General features: G+C 36.3%; 1 protein-coding gene across 1 annotated transcript; it reads right to left on the reverse strand.

Moving 5' to 3' along the window:
* Positions 1-1,875: 1,875 nt before the first annotated feature.
* LOC128238062 (uncharacterized oxidoreductase YxbG-like) lies at positions 1,876-19,869 on the reverse strand. Its single transcript, XM_052953638.1, has 4 exons — positions 19,834-19,869; positions 13,079-13,144; positions 3,843-3,908; positions 1,876-2,037 (listed from the first exon to the last, which is right to left on the reverse strand). The coding sequence occupies exons 1-4, from the start codon at positions 19,867-19,869 to the stop codon at positions 1,876-1,878; spliced, it is 330 nt and encodes a 109-aa protein (XP_052809598.1).
* Between the last annotated feature and the right edge of the window lie 214 nt (positions 19,870-20,083).

The following is a 20,083-nucleotide window of genomic DNA, read 5'->3' on the forward strand; positions in this document are numbered from 1 at the left end:
AGCCAGGTTAGTGTCTATATGAAACATATAGTAAAAATGACTGTGGTCTCACGCCAATTTGAGCGCATCCAGCTTGCTCTTGCTTCTAAAATTGGCTAAAGACCACAGTTATCTGCCCCCCCCCCACCTGTTGACCAAGATCCGGATGTTAATACAGAAAAAAGAGTGCTTGCGTTCAAGTATCAATATTTTATTAAAATTGAATGAAAAAGAAGCAAAAAATGTTCTTTTTGCAGAGAACTTGACTGAAATTGACACTCTTTTGCAGAAATTGATAGTTTTCAGTGTAAATATTGGAAAAAGCATAGCTTGTGGAAGTCTGAAAATTAGTTGTTTGTAGCCGATTGACTCCTTGGCGGAAGGGTTATGTATTTGAACTCAATTTTGACAGTCAGGTCAATGGTCAACATAGTGTTTTCTTGTGATTATATTTTGTGTCTTGAATTGTTCTAGAGATGCCATGTCCTTGTTTTTCAATTGGGATGTGTATAAAGTCCAAAGCCAGGTTAGTGTCTATATGAAACATATAGTAAAAATAACTGTGGCCTCACGCCAGTTAACCCGGTTTAGAATAATAGGCTAGTGTGGAGCTATAACGTTAACAATCGAAATGGTGTCGCCATTTTGTATTCTGTCTTATTCACTTGTGTTTTGCATGTAACCGGCCTACTCGAACAAACCAAACGTTGTTTTATGAACGAAGTAAGGGCACTGTTTCAAATAATGTTGTTTAACCTTTAATAATTGATATATTCGGGATTTGCTATAAAGGGGCCAGTCTCTGTGTCATGTATATGTTAGTCACTATGTAAGAAATTATTTATAAGTAATAAAATCATTTAGAAATTCCGTACAGTTCCAATCCAAAGTACAAACATGTAAAGTACTGTATATTACACCAGTGTTAACGATTTAAAGAAACATTTTCATCAATACTTTATATTATGCAAGAAAGATTTTCGGCATCTTAAAATACATAAAACATAAATGTGACAAATGTATCCCCCATATCAAATTTCTCTCACGACCATCAGTCTCAAATTTAGTATAATACAGTCGAACCTCGTTATGCCGACTTTTTCGGGACCTAGTGAAAAAAGTCGAGATGACGAAAAGTCGACTCATCCGAATTACAAAAAATATCACCAATCCCAACACGTTTGAGTTGGATTGTACGATGTTTACATCCGTAAACACTAATGTCGTGAAAACAGCAAACATATTATTGAAAAATAAAGTGAAACAAAAGATTGTGTCAAATTTAATTCTTATACGTTTACGGTTCACACAAAAAACATATAAAACCACAATTGCATACATTTGTACATTGTAAGATTTTATACCAGTCCTTCTCTGAATTGGTCGACCAGAGCAGTGGTACTAACATTTGACATTTTGAAGTTATTCTTTCTGTTCCCATTCGGGATTGATATCTAAACAATAAAATGTTCATGTTTTATACAATACCAAAGAGCTTAAGCAATAAATGTCTCTTTAATTAAATACATAAACAAACAATTTTAATTATTCGCACTTAACCAATTGCATTTTTGTATCCTCCAATTATGACAGTTTGTTATATTGACACGCACGAATCTACAGTTCGACATAAAGAACATAGGAAATGTGTGAAATTCGACCACTGGGACTGAAAAACGAGGTCGACATAGCGAAAAAGTCGAGATAAAAAAATCGACACAAACAGATTTATTTTATATAGAATAAGAAGGAATAAATTCGGGACCGGAAAAAAGTCGACATAACCGGAAAGTCGACTTATCCGACGTCGACATAGCGAGGTTCGACTGTAAATGCACGCCACCTCTTCTGATGCAAACTGTGTGAGGGTCAACATCAATTTCCTCCGCCCAAAATCTACTCTTTGGGACACATGGCTTGTCGACCGCCGTCCACAGAGACGGTTTCCCCGGTGATGAAGGACGCGGCATCAGAGGCGAGGAAGGCGATCACGGACGCCACTTCCTCCGGCTGTCCCGGCCGACCCAGCGCGTGCGTCTCTTTCGAACGTTCAAGGAACTGAAATGCAAGAACAAAATTATTATGAATTTATCAAGACCAGGTTTTTAAATTTGAGAAAACAATAAAGGAGGAAATTGGACGTATTCTTTTCTGCGAAGTATAAATTTAAATGTAGCAACTTCTCCCCATCTCCCAGCACCACGCATTAAGGAAAAGTCACAATGAAACAATGGGTTTAAAATTACCGGAACTGATTATTTTAAAACATCAATCTTTTTAAGGTTAAATCTTTAGCAATGATAATAATATCTCCTTTCATACTTTGTAGGTTTTTAAGACCTTTGCAAAGTTTACGAAAGTCGAATTTTATAGATTTCAGCTCAGAAATTGCTTTCAAACGCAGTAGCTCTACAAAAATATGACTAGTTTAATATCCTACAAATATTAAATATTCGAAATATTCGAAATATTCTACACTTTTGCAACAACAACAATGTATTGTGGCTCTTGGTGATTGCTTCTAAGAAAGTTACTAGAAGCCAGGAAGTGGACTTAAGTCACTACTTCTTGAATATCTGTTTCATTTGCAAACAAATCACCAAGAAGCCAGACGACATTCAATCCTTCGTAAAATATGTTCAACCTGTTAACACACCAAAACATGTTTCAACAGATTGTACCAAAAACTTAACAAGATCGCTAAAGAGCGAACATCAACGCTCATATGTTCTTTCTAGTCAATATTGGGGGGGGGGATCGGTCTCTTGTATTTCTTTCATTAGTAAGAAGGTATGTTGTACTCTGTTCTGGCCCATAAGGCATATAATACAAAATCGCAAACATAGTTTGAAAGCACACAGATGTACCTTTATAAAGTCTCTTGAACCCTAGTATTTAGATTCATGCACTACTATAGTCTGCTTCTTTGCTAGAAGTTTGTTCAAGTGGTCAAAATGAAACATTAAGGGCTGTCCAAGACATATAACAGAAGCATATGATAACCAAATATGAGAGTGGAACTATTTACAACATTTAAGCCGCTGTTTCCAAACATCGGATTAGAACAAATCGGATTGTTCTGGTAAACAAAAACGTTTCTTGATTAGACATCATTAATAATATTCCTTTGGGCAGAAGAAATCCCAATGTTGTCTATGCGCAGACATCGTTAGTTTCCTTAGATTGTTGTTCACGACATGCTATATATCACGACTGAATATACGAAGAAAGCCAATCACATATAACATTAGAGGGAAATGGCTAACTTGTAAGGTCAGGGCACCGTTTCAATAAGATATCTTCGTCGTAAACCGTTCGCTTTTTCTTAGAAGTGCTCGGGTTCAACCGTAAAGTTACGGGCAGAATCTATGCGTTAAGTGTCCTTACAATGTTTGAATTTGCAACGAAGTTTACGCCAAACACGAAGTTACGACTAAAAATCTTGATTGAAGCGGGCCCTAATTTATAATGCATTGTCTATGGTTTTCCCAGTACTGTTTTAAAATATTATGTTTAGGGGTTTACAGCATTGTTCTAAACAAGTCTTCCTTTTGCCAGTACATGTCAAAAACAAAATTATAAATTTTGTTGAAAAGGTTTTTTGTTCGAATTAATTCTGCTGTACTTCAAGTAGCAATGATAGGACTTTTCGAGTAACTTTCAACACGAGAAAGTGTTCTTGCTATGTACTTCTGTGAGTCGGCTATGGCATAATGACGTAATTTGGACATTTAAATAACCATCTTACCATATATGAAAGATGAACCGTATCAGAAAATAAAACATCGTCACCGGGAGTAAAATTTCCACTGGTTATTTTGAACTCCTAAAACAATCGTATGCTTATTTTTTGAATTCATTACCTTCTTGTATGCTTCCTCATCTAGGCCCCCTCTCTTCTGCAGCTCAGTGAGTATTACGCCGGGGGGCTGCGGGAAAACGTGTGAATTAATTATTATGTACCGTTTTAAAAGTCGTTGCAATTGATATGATACTCTGTATGTTGCATATCGCACTTGTGTTTGCCACCATTGAATAATTGACTCTTTTATAGCCATATTAAGTGACAAGGATAGATACATTGAATAACAAAAGTAATCTCTGTTGGATTGGGCTGTTCATTCACTGAAATAAAAGATGTTGCATTGCCAACGCCCTTAGAATCACTAAACAATGTAAGATTACACCAAATGACCATGATATACAGAACTACAATGTGGACGTAGTCACATTTAATAACAGCAAATGAACATGATATAAAAAAAACTGCAATGTGGACGTAGTCACTTTTAATGGCACCAAATCATCATGATATAAAGAATTGCAACGTTAACGTAGACATGTTGAATGACGCAGAATGACAATGATATAAAAACCTGCAATATAAACGTAGTCACATTAAATAACACCAAATGACCATGCTATAAATAAACTGCAATGTGAACGTAGTCACATTAAATGGCACCAAATTAGCATTATATAAAACTGCAATGTGGACGAAGTTTTATTAAATGACACCATATGACCATGACATATTCAACTACAATGTGGACGTAGTCACATGTCACCTTAGATGACATCACATGATCTTGATATAAAGAACTACAATGTGGACGAAGTTTCATTAAATGACACCATATGACCATGATATAAATACCTTAAATGGGGACGTAGTCACTTTAATTGATACCAAATGGCCATTAAATAAAGAATACAATGTGAACGTAGTCACATTAGATGACATTAAATGGCCATTGGAAAAAGAACACAACAGTGGGCGTAGTTAAATTAAATGACTCCAAAAGACTACTAAGGACGTTATAATACTAACTTTACACAGTTCACTCTTACTTGTTTAGGGGCGAGTTATGAAAAAAAGCAAGTTACTATAATACCAAGAAAACTACAGGGACAATCTCAATAACCTAGCCTAACGACGAATTTGTAAGAGGCACAAGTTTAAATCTTATAGTTATTGAACGAGCAACACACTACCCCACAAATCAACGACCACAAGTTTCATATGGTTTACATTAAACCATGTGTGTAAATAAATGTCAGGGTAATACCCTGAACAAGTCTGAATAACAGGTTTATATTTGAATGTACCTGCTGTGAACAAAAAAGTTGCACTTGAATATCACACTTAGATAAAACGAATATTTACAATTTGAGAGCACTTACAACTCACAAAATAAAATAAACAACAATAAAACAGCATGTCTTGATAGTATCTACTATCGAAAAAGACCAAGATGAATAAAAAGCTGTAATCTGATGTAGTAATAATCATACAGTCCTAACGCTACACATCTTGTAATTAGTTTACTGGAGTATTGATAATCATACTGACCTTACGGCACACATCTTGTAAACTGTTTACTGGAGTATTGATAACCATACTGACATAACGCTACACATCTTGTAAACTGTTAACTGGAGTATTGATAATCAAACTTACCCAACGGCACACATCTTGTAAACTGTTTACAGGAGTATTGATAAACAACTCACCCAACGGCACACATCTTGTAAACTGTTTACTGGAGTATTGATAATCAAACTCACCTTACGGCACACATCTTGTAAACTGTTTACAGGAGTATTGATAATCAAATCACCTTACGGCACACATCTTGTAAACTGTTTACAGGAGTATTGATAATCAAACTCACCTAACGCCACACATCTTGTAAACTGATTACAGGAGTATTGATAAACACACTGACCCAATTTCTACACATCTTGTAAGCTGTTTACTGGAGTATTGATAATCATACTGACCTTACGGCACACATCTTGTAAACTGTTTACTGGAGTATTGATAACCATTCTGACCTTATGTTACACATCTTGTAAACTGTTTACTGGAGTATTGCTAATCAACTCACCCGACGGCACACATCTTGTAAACTGTTTACTGGAATTTTGATAATCAAACTCACCTTACGGCACACATCTTGTAAACTGTTTACAGGAGTATTGATAATCAAATCACATTACGGCACACATCTTGTAAACTGTTTACAGGAGTATTGATAATCAAACTCACCTAACGCCACACATCTTGTTAACTGATTACAGGAGTATTGATAAACGTACTGACCCAATTTCTGCACATCTTGTAAGCTGTTTACTGGAGTATTGATAAACATACTGACCTAACGCTACACATCTTGTAAACTGTTTACTGGAGTATTGATAATCAAACTTACCCAACGGCACACATCTTGTAAACTGTTTACAGGAGTATTGATAATCATACTGACCTAACGTTACACATATTTTGAACTGTGTACTGGACTTTTGATAATCATACTGACCTAACGTTACACATCTTTTGAACTGTGTACTGGAGTATTGATAATCATATTCACCTAACGCCACACATCTTGTAACGCTACACATCTTGTAAACTGTTTACTGGAGTATTGATAATCATATTCACCTAACGCCACACATCTTGTAAGCTGTTTACTGGAGTATTGATAATCATACTGACATAACGCTACACATCTTGTAAACTGTTTACTGGAGCATTGATAATCATACTGACCTAACGCCACACATTGTGTAAACTATTTACTGAAGTATTGATAATCATACTGACCTAACACTACACATCTTGTAAACTGTTTACTGGAGTATTATTAACCATACTGACCTAACACTTCACATCTTGTAAGCTGTTTACCGGAGTATTGATTACTACACATCTTGTAAACTGATTACAGGGTTATTGATAACTATACACACCTATACACACGCTACAAATCTTATAACCTATTTACCGTGGTATTGATAATCATACTCACCTTACGCCATACATCTTGTTAATTGTTTACCGGAGTATTGATAATCATACTCACCTTACACTAGTGTTCGAAAATCGGACTCCATTTGCTATCGATAATCGAATCGAATCGGACCAAGCATTTCGATTTAGTATCGGACAAAAATCGAAAGTTCATAATATCAGTAGGGAATACATTATTTATACATAGTATCACGAGCATTTAAGTGGTTAAACCTGGATTCAGTACTTGTGACGCTATAGACATGCTTTTTGCAACAGAAAGTAAATTTCCATAACCATTTTCTGTCTTTTAACAACTAAACGAAGAAAAACATTACAACACAACACATACTTAATAATTGCACATTAACTGCAAAATGATGCACACTGGAACATGTAAGTTATATTAATATTTTATCCATGTAAATGCATATTAAATTTTAGTGAACTGAAGTGAAGTGTTAAATTTAACATTTCATTAGAACATCTTAATTTCATAAAACTTTCAAAAACAAAATAATTTAGTTAATTAAAAGCAAAATGCATCGAGCTTGGATCCCCGTTATTCCCACGAAAGACCGGACCCACTACATCATCGAGATAGGTTATTGAAGAATGTTTTATGAAATATACACAATTAAGATTAATTTGGGGAGAGGTTGTAAGTTTTTAAGCAAAAGTGTTGACATTCACCGCATTTGTGTAAGAGAGTGACTTCCCTTGTTTAAATGAACTCAACGAAAATTTACCTGAAAGAAAATTTACATTTCGACTTTTACCACAAAACAAAAAAAAAACGTAGATACCGGGAGTAACATGAGCGACATCTATTTTGAACAACCACTATCGATTGTCGCCGACATAGCATTGTCAGCGACGATTTATCGATTGTACTCGATAATCGTTTCATTACTTCCTAACACCATACATCAACTGTTTACCAAAGAATTGATAATCATACTGACAAAACGCTATACATCTTGTAAACTGTTAACTGGAGTATTATTAACCATACTGACCTAAAGCTACACATCTTGTAAACTTGTACTGGGGTATTGATAATCATATTCACCTAACGGTACACATCTTGTAAACTGTTTACTGGAGTATTGATAATCATATTCACCTAACGGTACACATCTTGTAAACTGTTTACTGGAGTATTGATAATCATACTGACCTAACAATGCACATCTTGTAAACTGTTTACTGAAGTATTGATAATCATACTGACCTAACAATACATATCTTGTAAACTGTTTACTGGAGTATTGATAATCGTACTCACCTAACGGTACACATCTTGAAAACTGATTACTGGAGTATTGATAATCATATTCACCTAACGCTACACATTTGTAAACTGTTTACTGGAGTATTGATAATCATACTGACCTAACAATACACATCTTGTAAACTGTTAACTGGAGTATTGATAATCATATTCACCTAACGGTACACATCTTGAAAACTGATTACTGGAGTATTGATAATCATATTCACCTAACGCTACACATATGTAAACTGTTTCCTGGAGTATTAATAATCATACTCACCTAACGCTACACATCTTGTAAACTGTTTACTGCAGTATTGATAATCATACTGACCTAACGCTACACATCTTGTAATCTGTGTAATGGAGTATTGCTAAACGTACTGACCTAACGCTACACATCTTGTAAACTGTTTACTGGAGTATTTATAATCATACTGACCTAACGCTACATATCTTGTAGTGTACTGGAGTATTGATAAACGTACTGACCTAACGCTACACATCTTGTAAACTGTTTACTGGAGTATTGATAAACGTACTGACCTAACGCTTTACATCTTGTTAACTGTGTACTGGAGTATTTACCAGACTCACCCAACACTACACATCTTGTAAAATGGTCAACTGCACTTTTTGACATGCAGTATGCAAGGACATTTGGAAACTGAAGAGAAAACATAACCTTTCAAATATGTATCTAAACAATAACCTGAGGACACTTTATTTCGCAACAACCTTTAACTTCAATATCTGCATTTCGACTCAATGTTTTATATTCAACAATATTTTATAAAAAAAAGTTGTTTGGCTTACTTTTTGGCATGCACAATTTCAATCATATGTCATCGAACAAAATTGTATTTCAAAAGCCCAATAAAACTAAACGACATTTCGTTGTCATGTGAGCTGCTTATTTTGATACAAAAAAAAACAGACTCTGAGAACCCCTGTTGATTAAACAATTCGCCTAAGAAATGCAAACCATATTTTGATTTGTTCTTCTTTATTCCACCAGAAACTGTAGCTATGACCTTTGGAATGTTGCAATGACCTTACGTTTCTTATCAAGTAGGCATGTGGATGTTTTTAATTCTCAATTCTAATTCTCAATTGAAATGCAGTAATAGTATTCCAGTGTAGTTTTTCCACATCACTTACGCGGTTATGGTGTTCTACGTTTGTTATTTCCTTTTCGCAATAAATTACAGCGAGGATAATTGTTTTGAAATCATACATATTGAAAATATCTCGGAGACTGTATTGGGCTGTCATTTGGGCCTAGAGGGGTCTCAATTTGGCATGAAGTGGTTTCAAATTTTCTTGATGATCCGCTGTGAACGTATTGAGATATTACGAAGTATTTTGTCAGGAATCACTCGCGGCTGTTACAGAATTAGTAGGAAGACGCTGTTGTTGACGTCGACTGATGATTTTCTTCATTAGTTGTTATAGAATCCTGTTGAAGTTAATGACAATGTAATGAGTTTTGATGTCAATGTTAATAGCCGTTCCTCGTAAATACGCTGACACTTGACATTTGTATTAATAATATTCGTTTTTCTCAGATTTCTGATCAGATTTTCGAAATATTGCAAGAAAGTATATCAAACAGGCGTGAAAAAAATTCTACCGGAATTCGTATTTCCCTGATTTAAATAACTTATGTTTGTTGACATTGCCGGAGAAGACATTTGAATCGGTAATATGTGAGCTGTGAAATAATAATAATCATAATATCAAATCAATTTGAATAAGGTTATGTCTTCTTATGAATATCTGGATTGTTAACCGTCAGACTGTCGTATTTTGGTAGGATAAGTCAAGAAGATAAACCTCACAGTTAATGGTAACTGCGTAAGTGCATGGAAAAGACTACGCTGGAATGCAACTGTATTAAAATTGAGAATAAAACATAGAGAATCAACATGCCTATTTGATATAACATGTTAGTTTTTTGCAATATTACAAAAGTCATGGCTACAGTTTCTGATGGAATAAAAAAGAACAAATAAAAATATAGTTTACATTGTATGAGCTAGTTGTTTAACAAACAGAGCCAGAATCTGGTATTGTGTTTGACTTTTTGGTGTCTTATTGAGCAGGTTCCAAAATGATGTTTAGTTGATGTTTTTTGGCTTTCGACTAATACATTTTTTCGATGACAAATACTTGTAATGTTGTATGCCAAAAAGTTCCGCCAGCTGAAAATATTGCACTGTTTTTTTTTCAGTTTCAAAATGTACTTGCATACTGCATTTCAAAGTTACAATATGTGTAGCGCTTGGTCAGTATCAATACTCAAGTAACAGCTTACAAAATGTGTGGCGTAAGGTCAGTATGATTATCAATACTCCATTAAACAGCTTACAGAATGCGTAGCGTTAGGTGAGTATGATTATCAATAGTCCAGTTAACAGCTTACAAGATGTGTGCCTTTTGGTCAGTATGATTATCAATACTCCAGTAAACAGCTTACAAGATGTGTGCCGTTTGGTCAGTACGATTATCAATACTCCAGTAAACAGCTAACAAGATGCGTAGCGTTTGGTCAGTATGATTATCAATACTCCAGTAAACAGCTTACAAGATGCGTAGCGTTTGGTCAGTATGATTATCAATACTCCAGTAACAGCTTACAAGATGGGTAGCGTTTGGTCAGTATGATTATAAATACTCCAGTAAACAGCTTACAAGATGCGTAGCGTTTGATCAGTATGATTATCAATACTCCAGTAAACAGCTTACAAGATGCGTAGCGTTAGGTCAGTATGATTATCAATACTCCAGTAAACAGCTTACAAGACGCGTAGCGTTTGGTCAGTATGATTATCAATACTCCAGTAAACAGCTTACAAGATGCGTAGCGTTTGGTCAGTATGATTATCAATACTCCAGTAACAGCTTACAAGAAGCGAAGCGTTAGGTGAGTATGATTATCAATACTCAAGTTAACAGCTTACAAGATGTGTGGCGTTAGGTCAGTATGATTATCAATACTCCATTAAACAGTTTACAAGATGTGTAGCGTTAGGTGAGTATGATAATAAATACTCCAGTAAACAGTTTACAAGATGTGTAGCGTTAGGTGAGTATGATTATCAATATTCCAGTAAACACTTTACAAGATGTGTAGCGTTAGGTGAGTATGATTATAAATACTCCAGTAAACAGTTTACAAGATGTGTAGCGTTAGGTGAATATGATTATCAATACTCCAGTAAACAGCTTACAAGATGCGTAGCGTTTAGTCAGTATAATTATAAATACTCCAGTAAACAGTTTACAAGATGCGTAGCGTTAGGTCAGTATGATTATCAATACTCCAGTAAACAGTTTACAAGATGTGTGGCGTTAGGTCAGCATGATTATCAACACTCCGGTAAACAGTTAACAAGATGTGTGGCGTTAGGTCAGTATGATTATCAATACTCCGGTAAACAGTTTACAAGATGTGTGGCGTTAGGTCAGTATGATTATAAATACTCCAGTAACAGATTACAATATGTGTAGCGTTAGGTGAGTATGATTATCAATACTCCAGTAAACAGTTTACAAGATGTGTAGCGTTAGGTGAGTATGATTATCAGTACTCCAGTACACAGTTTACAAGATGTGTAGCGTTAGGTGAGTATGATTATCAATACTCCAGTAAACAGTTTACAAGATGTGTGGCGTTAGGTCAGTTTGATTATAAACACTCCGGTAAACAGTTTACAAGATGTGTGGCGTTAGGTCAGTATGATTATCAACACTCCGGTAAACAGTTTACAAGATGTGTGGCGTTAGGTCAGTATGATTATCAATACTCCAGTAACAGCTTGCAAGAAGCGAAGCGTTAGGTGAGTATGATTATCAACACTCCGGTAACAGCTTACAAGAAGCGAAGCGTTTGGTCAGTATGATTATCAATACCCCAGTTAACAGCTTACAAGATGCGTGGCGTTTGGTCAGTATGATTATCAATACTCCAGTAAACAGCTTACAAGATGCGTAGCTGTGGTTCAGTATGATTATCAGTACTCCATTAAACAGTTTACAAGATGTGTGGCGTTAGGTCATAATGATTATCAATACTCCAGTAACAGCTTGCAAGAAGCGTAGCGTTAGGTCAGTATGATTATCAATACTCCAGTAACAGCTTGCAAGAAGCGAAGCGTTAGGTGAGTATGATTATCAACACTCCGGTAACAGCTTACAAGAAGCGAAGCGTTTGGTCAGTATGATTATCAATACCCCAGTTAACAGCTTACAAGATGCGTGGCGTTTGGTCAGTATGATTATCAATACTCCAGTAAACAGCTTACAAGATGCGTAGCTGTGGTTCAGTATGGTTATCAGTACTCCATTAAACAGTTTACAAGATGTGTGGCGTTAGGTCATAATGATTATCAATACTCCAGTAACAGCTTGCAAGAAGCGTAGCGTTAGGTCAGTATGATTATCAATACTCCAGTAACAGCTTGCAAGAAGCGTAGCGTTAGGTCAGTATGATTATCAACACTCCGGTAACAGCTTACAAGAAGCGTATGGATCGTCGTTAAATCCTCGGCTATGCTATAGAGATTGTCCATATAGTTTTTATGGTATAATCGTAACTTTTTTTTCTTTTTTTTTCAAACATCGCCCCAAAACACGTGAGCGTGAATTGTGTGAAGTAAGTATTTTTACGTCCCCAGTAATCTTTAGGTGCCATTTAATCTAACTATTCCTGCTGTGTAGACACTGTAGTTCTTTTTTCAATGACCGTTTAATGACATCTTATGTGACTACGTTCACACTGTAGTTCTTTATTCCAGGGTCATTTGCTTAAATCTAACATTATATGGTGATTCTAGAGGCGTTGACCATTTTAGTAAATGGACAATCTCAATCAAACAGAGATTACTTTTATACACCACTGTGTTTATCAGTGTTACTAAATACGGCTTTACAAGGGTCAATCTGACAACGGTGGCAAAAACAAGTGCGATATGCAACATTCAAAGTATCATATCAATTTCGGTGACGTTTAAATTGTTACATACTAACACATTCACACGTTTTTCCTTTTCCCCGTCGTTACCATTACTGAGCTGCAGAAGAGAGGAGGACTGAACGAGGAAGCATACAATAAGGTGATGAATAAAAAGGATTAGAATATGATAGGGTTGTTTTACTCCCGGTGACGAACTTCTATTTTCTGATACCGTTGCCTTTAATATATGGTTAGATGGTCGTTTAAATGTCAAAATCACAACATTATGTATAAGCATACTCAAAGAGTTATATAACACGAAACACGTCCTCGTGTTAAAAGACAATCGCTGTAAGTTACTTAAAAAGTCATGTTAATGCTGCTCGAAGTACAGCCGACTTGCTTAGAAACAAAAAACCTTGTTCAACAACATCTATTAAAAGGCAATGCAAAAGGTTATCTCGAAAACCACATTTTTCATTTACTGACAATATGAACACTCGTTATAACAATGATAAAAACCCAAAGAAATAATAATTTTAAACAGTATTTGGAAAACCATAGACTTTGAACTGTGCATCTGGGCCCGGTTCCATAAAGACCGTAAGACTTAAGATCGTAACTTTCTAGTCGTAACTTCGTGTTTTGTGTAAACTTCGTTGCGATAAAGATATCGTAAGGACGTTTATCGCATAGATTCTGCCCGTAACTTTACGGTTAAACTCGAGCACTCTTCAGCAGCGAATGTTTTACGACGAAGATATCTTATTGAAACGGTGCCCTGACCTTACAAATTAGCCATTCTCCTCAAATTTTATATGTGATTGACTTTTTTCGTATTTTCAGTCGTGATATATAACATGTCGGGAACAACAATCTAGGGAAACTAACGATGTCTGTGCGAAGACAACATTGTGATTTCTTCTGCCCAAAGGAATATTATTAATGATGTGTAATCAAGAAACGTTTTTGTTTTCCAGAAAAATCCCATTTGTTCTTGTCAGATGTGTGGATTCAGCGGCTAAATGTTGTGAATAGTTCCACTCTGATATGTGTGCATCGAATGCGTCTGAGATCTGTCATGGACTTCCTCTTATTTTGCTCCTTTGTGAATACGTAAGCACAATTTATAGCAAGTAAGCAGATTATAGCAATGAATTAAGCTAGATACAAGAGTACAAGAAACTTAATATAGAGAATAGTAGGTAAGTGCCATGGTAGAGGAAGTTTATCTGGCAATGCGGAGGAATTTATCGGGTGAACCGATAAACACAGCCAGCATCGTCATTATGGAGTGATGAGACTTTATGAGCGAGTGACTGGTGAGGTCGGTTGTTGGCGGACTATTGTTAAGATACTGAAGCATTATTTGTGCCTTTTCTATGACATTTCAGAATAGAAAAAGGTCCGTTGTCGCGCACCTATGACCAGCTGACTGTACATAAACATCACGTTTTCTACTATCTTAATAAACTAAAATTAACACGGCACTTTGTTATTTGACCGATTTGTATGCAAGTGAAAGGATAAAAAAAGTACATCTATATTTTCGATTTTCTGCAATCTACTTCATTGACCGATTTATATGCAAGTGACAGGATAAAAAATGTACATCTATATTTTCGATTATCTGCAATCTACTTCATTGACCGATTTATATGCAAGTGACAGGATAAAAAAGTACATCTATATTTTCGATTTTCTGCAATCTACTTCATTGACCGATTTATATGCAAGTGATAGGATAAAAAATGTACATCTATATTTTCGATTATCTGCAATCTACTTCATTGACCGATTTGTATGCAAGTGAAAGGATAAAAAAGTACATCTATATTTTCGATTTTCTGCAATCTACTTCATTGACCGATTTGTATGCAAGTGAAAGGATAAAAAAAGTACATCTATATTTTCGATTTTCTGCAATCTACTTCATTGACCGATTTATATGCAAGTGAAAGGATAAAAAAAGTACATCTATATTTTCGATTTTCTGCAATCTACTTCATTGACCGATTTATATGCAAGTGACAGGATAAAAAAGTACAACTATATTTTCGATTATCTGCAATCTGCTTCATCGGCCTTTACCGAATACAACATACTTTGTAACGAATACTAGAAACACCAGAATTCCCTGCCAACCCCCCTTCTACTGATACGGAATTAATATGACGTGGTAATTTGCTTAGATAAGAATTCTGTAAACGAGTTAATGTCATAGGTTTCGTGTCGTTGGCGTCGGCGCCGTTGTGCAAAAGCTCAACCTTGCCAAGGCCGATAACTCTGAATTTAGTAATTGTCAAGTTATGCCCTTTGATAGTTTCAAGCCCTGGAAAAACTTCATGATGATATTCCGCCATTGACTAGAAAGAACAGATGAGCATAAGCGTTCGCTCATTGGCGCTCTGGTTCAGTTTTGTTACAATTTGTTGTAACATGTGTTGGTGTGTTAAGGAGTTGAGGACATTTTTACTGAGGAATATCGTATTAATTTTGTTTAAACTTAGTTTGAATTCAAGCAAAAAGTCTTTGACAAATGTTAATAATTATGTTGTTTGCCAGAATATGTCAGCCTGTTAAAGTGACAATATCGTCTAGCTTTTTGGTAATGTTTTTGCCAATGACAAATATATTCAAAAAGTAGTGTCTTAAGTTCACTCGGCAAACCTCGTTTCCGCAAAACACCCTACGCTCGGGTTGGGATGAACCTATCCTACACTCTCGGCCATGGAAGATACTTATAATCATTGCTAAAGAATAAACTTTTTATGATAATTTTGCATTTCTTGCATCTTCATTTCCTTGAGCACTTCGAAAGAGACGCACGCGTTGGGTCGGCCGGGGCAGCCATAGGAAGTGGCGTCCGTGATCGCCTTCCTTGCCTCTGATAGTGAAACTTGGCTGGAGGAAATGAGTGGTGATCATTAGACAATGGACATGAGAAGGTGCGGGTGGAATGCATTTATTATCTTAGATTGGAGACTGAGGGTCGGGGTGGATTTAAACGTGGGGGATGAATACCATACACATATGTTATAAATATTTCAAGCAGCAGCAAATTCTTATTGTATAATATCAAGTACTGATGAAAGTGCTCATTTAAATCGTTCTCACCGACGTATATATATGTATGGAATTTCTAAATGATTGTAATACTTATAAATAATTTGTTATCATATTGTTTCTGCAAGGTAACTAAGGCATGGTCACGTGAAAAATAGTGACTAACAAATACATGACATGGAGAGTGCGCAATCTTCAAGGTTGATCATATGTTGTTGCTCACATTGATATTCTTGTCAAGTACAACATGAGTTAAGACTCGATTTAGTCGTTTGGTTTAAAGCAAAAAGTGCAGTTCTTGTCAGATTGTTATTTTTCATAGCCTTGGTAACATTTCCATCGTCTGCGTTGTAGAGATAACTCGAGACCCATTCAAAATAATCACATTGAACTTAGTAAATACATGTATGTAAGGCTGTTTCAAACTGCTTACGATACATGAAACTTGGTATACATGTTTACACAATTTACTATGGTAATGAACATAATTACTTCTTGCAAGTTCTATTACTTCTGCTAATTAAATGTTTGTTTTAGTTATGGAATTGGTCGCTGTCACTCGTTTACGGTGCCTTTGTTGTGTAACTTTTTCCTATTGATCGCACGCCAACTTGAACATCTTGGACTGGCCTATTTATAGCAAAACCCTATTAAATATAGCAATGCTTTAATGTTAAACTACAATGTTCAAAACTGTGCGCTTACTTCATTCCTAAAAAATCGTTTGGTTTGTTTGCGTAGGCCGGTTACATGAATTAGACAGAATACAAAATGGCGACACCATTTCGATTGTTATCGTTATCGTTCCACACTTGCCTAATCGTACCAATGTGTTTGCATATCATTGCTCGTTTATCGTTTGAACCCCAGACGTTGTGAAAACCATTTTAACCTGATGGCGTTAATTAAGGTTAACCGTTCTGAAAGGGGCTTGCTTAGTTTAAATAAACTTTGAACTTGAACTTGAACTTGTTTAAATAAAACAGATTAGCCCTTTCAATAGCTCAATTAAACGAATAAATAGAACAACGCAAAAACATCTACCTTATAGTTGTTACAAATTACAGATATGATGACACATTTGGTCACAGAGGAAGGGAAACCATGCAGATCAATGGACATTGACCAACTATATATAAGGTAAACAATGCTATAAGGTCATGCACCGTTCTGTCATACTGGCCGGTGACGTAAGTTATCGGAACATTAATTGACAGTTCCGGCAAAGTTCAACCCGATTGTTTTGTTTAGGGTAAGCTTTTATCGTGGTTAGGTCAATTACTCCCGTTGATTGACGTATAACAAAACATCCCCGTGCCCTTGTATCCGTTAACAAGGCCAACCCTTGTTTAGAATTTTCATTCCGCTCTTAGTGGCAGAACTAAATCGATTTTAAACTGAAATCAATCTTGCATTAAGCGATATTTCAGGCGTTTTTAAATGAAACCGAGCAGACGGCAGGGGAAATGAAACCGAGCAGACGGCAGGGGAAAAAATCAACACCGAACGTGTTTTAAACCCGTTTAATGATATCAACGACGAGAGACACACGATTTCTCAGGACAACACAAACGTTCTAAGTTGGAATATCATTTAATATTGTGGTAAGATCGTGCAGACCCCCCCCCCCCCCCAACCCCCGCAGAAAACATCAACACCATGTTTCTTGTTAGCTTAGAGTGACAAAATGCCCCGTGGACTCTCTCATACCAAGAAAGCATAGACGGACAAGATCCCCTTTGGAACCATCGGCGTCAGATATATAAAACATTGAAGACGGAAAAACAGTATATAAAATTTCAAAACTAAAAAAACACACACAATCTTTTTAAGAGACTCAACACACCAAATAACCATAGTAATCGTTTGATCACAGATGATGTCACAACAATAGGTAGTGGGCTCGACCATTATGGTGAACACTTGATGTCACAACAATAGGTAGAGGGCTCAACCATTATGGTGAACACTTGATGTCACACCAATAGGTAGAGGGCTCAACCATTATGGTGAACACTTGATGTCACAACAATAGGTAGAGGGCTCAACCATTATGGTGAACACTTGATGTCACAACAATAGGTAGAGGGCTCAACCATTATGGTGAACACTAGATGTCACAACAATAGGTAGAGGGCTCGATCATTATGGTGAACACTTGATGTCACAACAATAGGTAGAGGGCTCGATCATGATGGTGAATACTTGATGTCACAACAATAGGTAGAGGGCTCAACCATTATGGTGAATACTTGATGTCACAACAATATGTAGAGGGCTCAACCATTATGGTGAACACTTGATGTCACAACAATAGGTAGAGGGCTCGATCATGATGGTGAATACTTGATGTCACAACAATATGTAGAGGGCTCAACCATTATGGTGAACACTTGATGTCACAACAATAGGTAGAGGGCTCGATCATGATGGTGAATACTTGATGTCACAACAATATGTAGAGGGCTCAACCATTATGGTGAACACTAGATGTCACAACAATAGGTAGAGGGCTCAACCATTATGGTGAACACTTGATGTCACACCAATAGGTAGAGGGCTCGATGATGATGGTGAACACTTGATGTCACACCAATAGGTAGAGGGCTCGATGATGATGGTGAACACTTGATGTCACACCAATAGGTAGAGGGCTCAACCATTATGGTGAACACTTGATGTCACACCAATAGGTAGAGGGCTCGATCATGATGGTGAACACTAGATGTCACAACAATAGGTAGAGGGCTCGATCATGATGGTGAATACTTGATGTCACAACAATTTTAGAGGGCTCGATCATGATGGTGAATACTTGATGTCACACCAATAGGTAGAGGGCTCGATCATGATGGTGAATACTTGATGTCACAACAATATGTAGAGGGCTCGATCATGATGGTGAATACTTGATGTCACAACAATAGGTAGAGGGCTCGATCATGATGGTGAATACTTGATGTCACAACAATAGGTAGAGGGCTCAACCATTATGGTGAATACTTGATGTCACAACAATAGGTAGAGGGCTCGATCATGATGGTGAATACTTGATGTCACAACAATATGTAGAGGGCTCGATCATGATGGTGAATACTTGATGTCACAACAATAGGTAGAGGGCTCAACCATTATGGTGAACACTTGATGTCAAAACGATAGGTAGAGGGCTCAACCATTATGGTGAACACTAGATGTCACAACAATAGGTAGAGGGCATTATGGTGAACACTTGATGTCACAACAATAGGTAGAGGGCATTATGGTGAACACTTTATGTCACGCAAATGTTTTAGTAAATTTCCATTTGTCGCAAACGTTTTTATAGAAGTGACAAATGTGACGCACCTGCCGCACATAAAGTAAACTACCCCACAACATAATTTAATCACAAAATTGAACCAAAATTCAATGAATTCGACACCGTTGCAAACACTATTATTGGCATATAGACGTGAAAGAAAAATGAACAGAACAGCATGGTTATAGTTATGCTTATTGTGTGATACATTTTAGGGTGTTTAAATAAACATTGCCAACGTATTTTACGGACACGCCTCATACTTAACTAGATGTGAATGTCAGTGATTATATCTATATAAAATGTTTAAATTCGCTCGCAGATAAAAATATGTCCATGGTCATAATTATGACCCTCTAGATCGTATTGTTTTCTATGTTTCATGATCAGGCGGGGCTTATCGGCGGAGAAAATCAATTTGTCCCACATGCTGGCGTAGCTTGTAGGAACCACATTACCTCTGGTGGTCCTCCATTGGCCCGTACCCTCATCATATTGTCCGTTAATGAATAAGTCAGCATCTGTCGTAAAACACAATAGTTCTTTGTATTAAAAGTTTATTTTCGACTCTTGTCAGTTTATTGGACAAATTCGAGGAAAAAATGTGTATTTATAACTCGTGATAACTCACAAACAAACAGAAAAAAGAATTGTATTCACCGTAGCTTTCAACGATAAGTTTCATATATTCATGTTTTTCTGGTGTCA

Source organism: Mya arenaria, chromosome 6 (assembly GCF_026914265.1).
Source record: "Mya arenaria isolate MELC-2E11 chromosome 6, ASM2691426v1".
Classification (NCBI taxonomy): Eukaryota; Metazoa; Mollusca; class Bivalvia; order Myida; family Myidae; genus Mya; species Mya arenaria.

What these genes read in the sequence shown, in the direction of transcription:
- LOC128238062 (XM_052953638.1), bottom strand. Translation starts at nt 19,869, where the DNA reads ATGATGAGGGTACGGGCCAATGGAGGACCACCAGAG. An exon ending in CCAATGGAGGACCACCAGAG is followed by an intron (nt 13,145 to 19,833) that starts GTAATGTGGTTC and finishes TTCCTCGTTCAG; the next exon opens with TCCTCCTCTCTTCTGCAGCT. An exon ending in AAAAACGTGTGAATGTGTTA is followed by an intron (nt 3,909 to 13,078) that starts GTATGTAACAAT and finishes GTTTTCCCGCAG; the next exon opens with CCCCCCGGCGTAATACTCAC.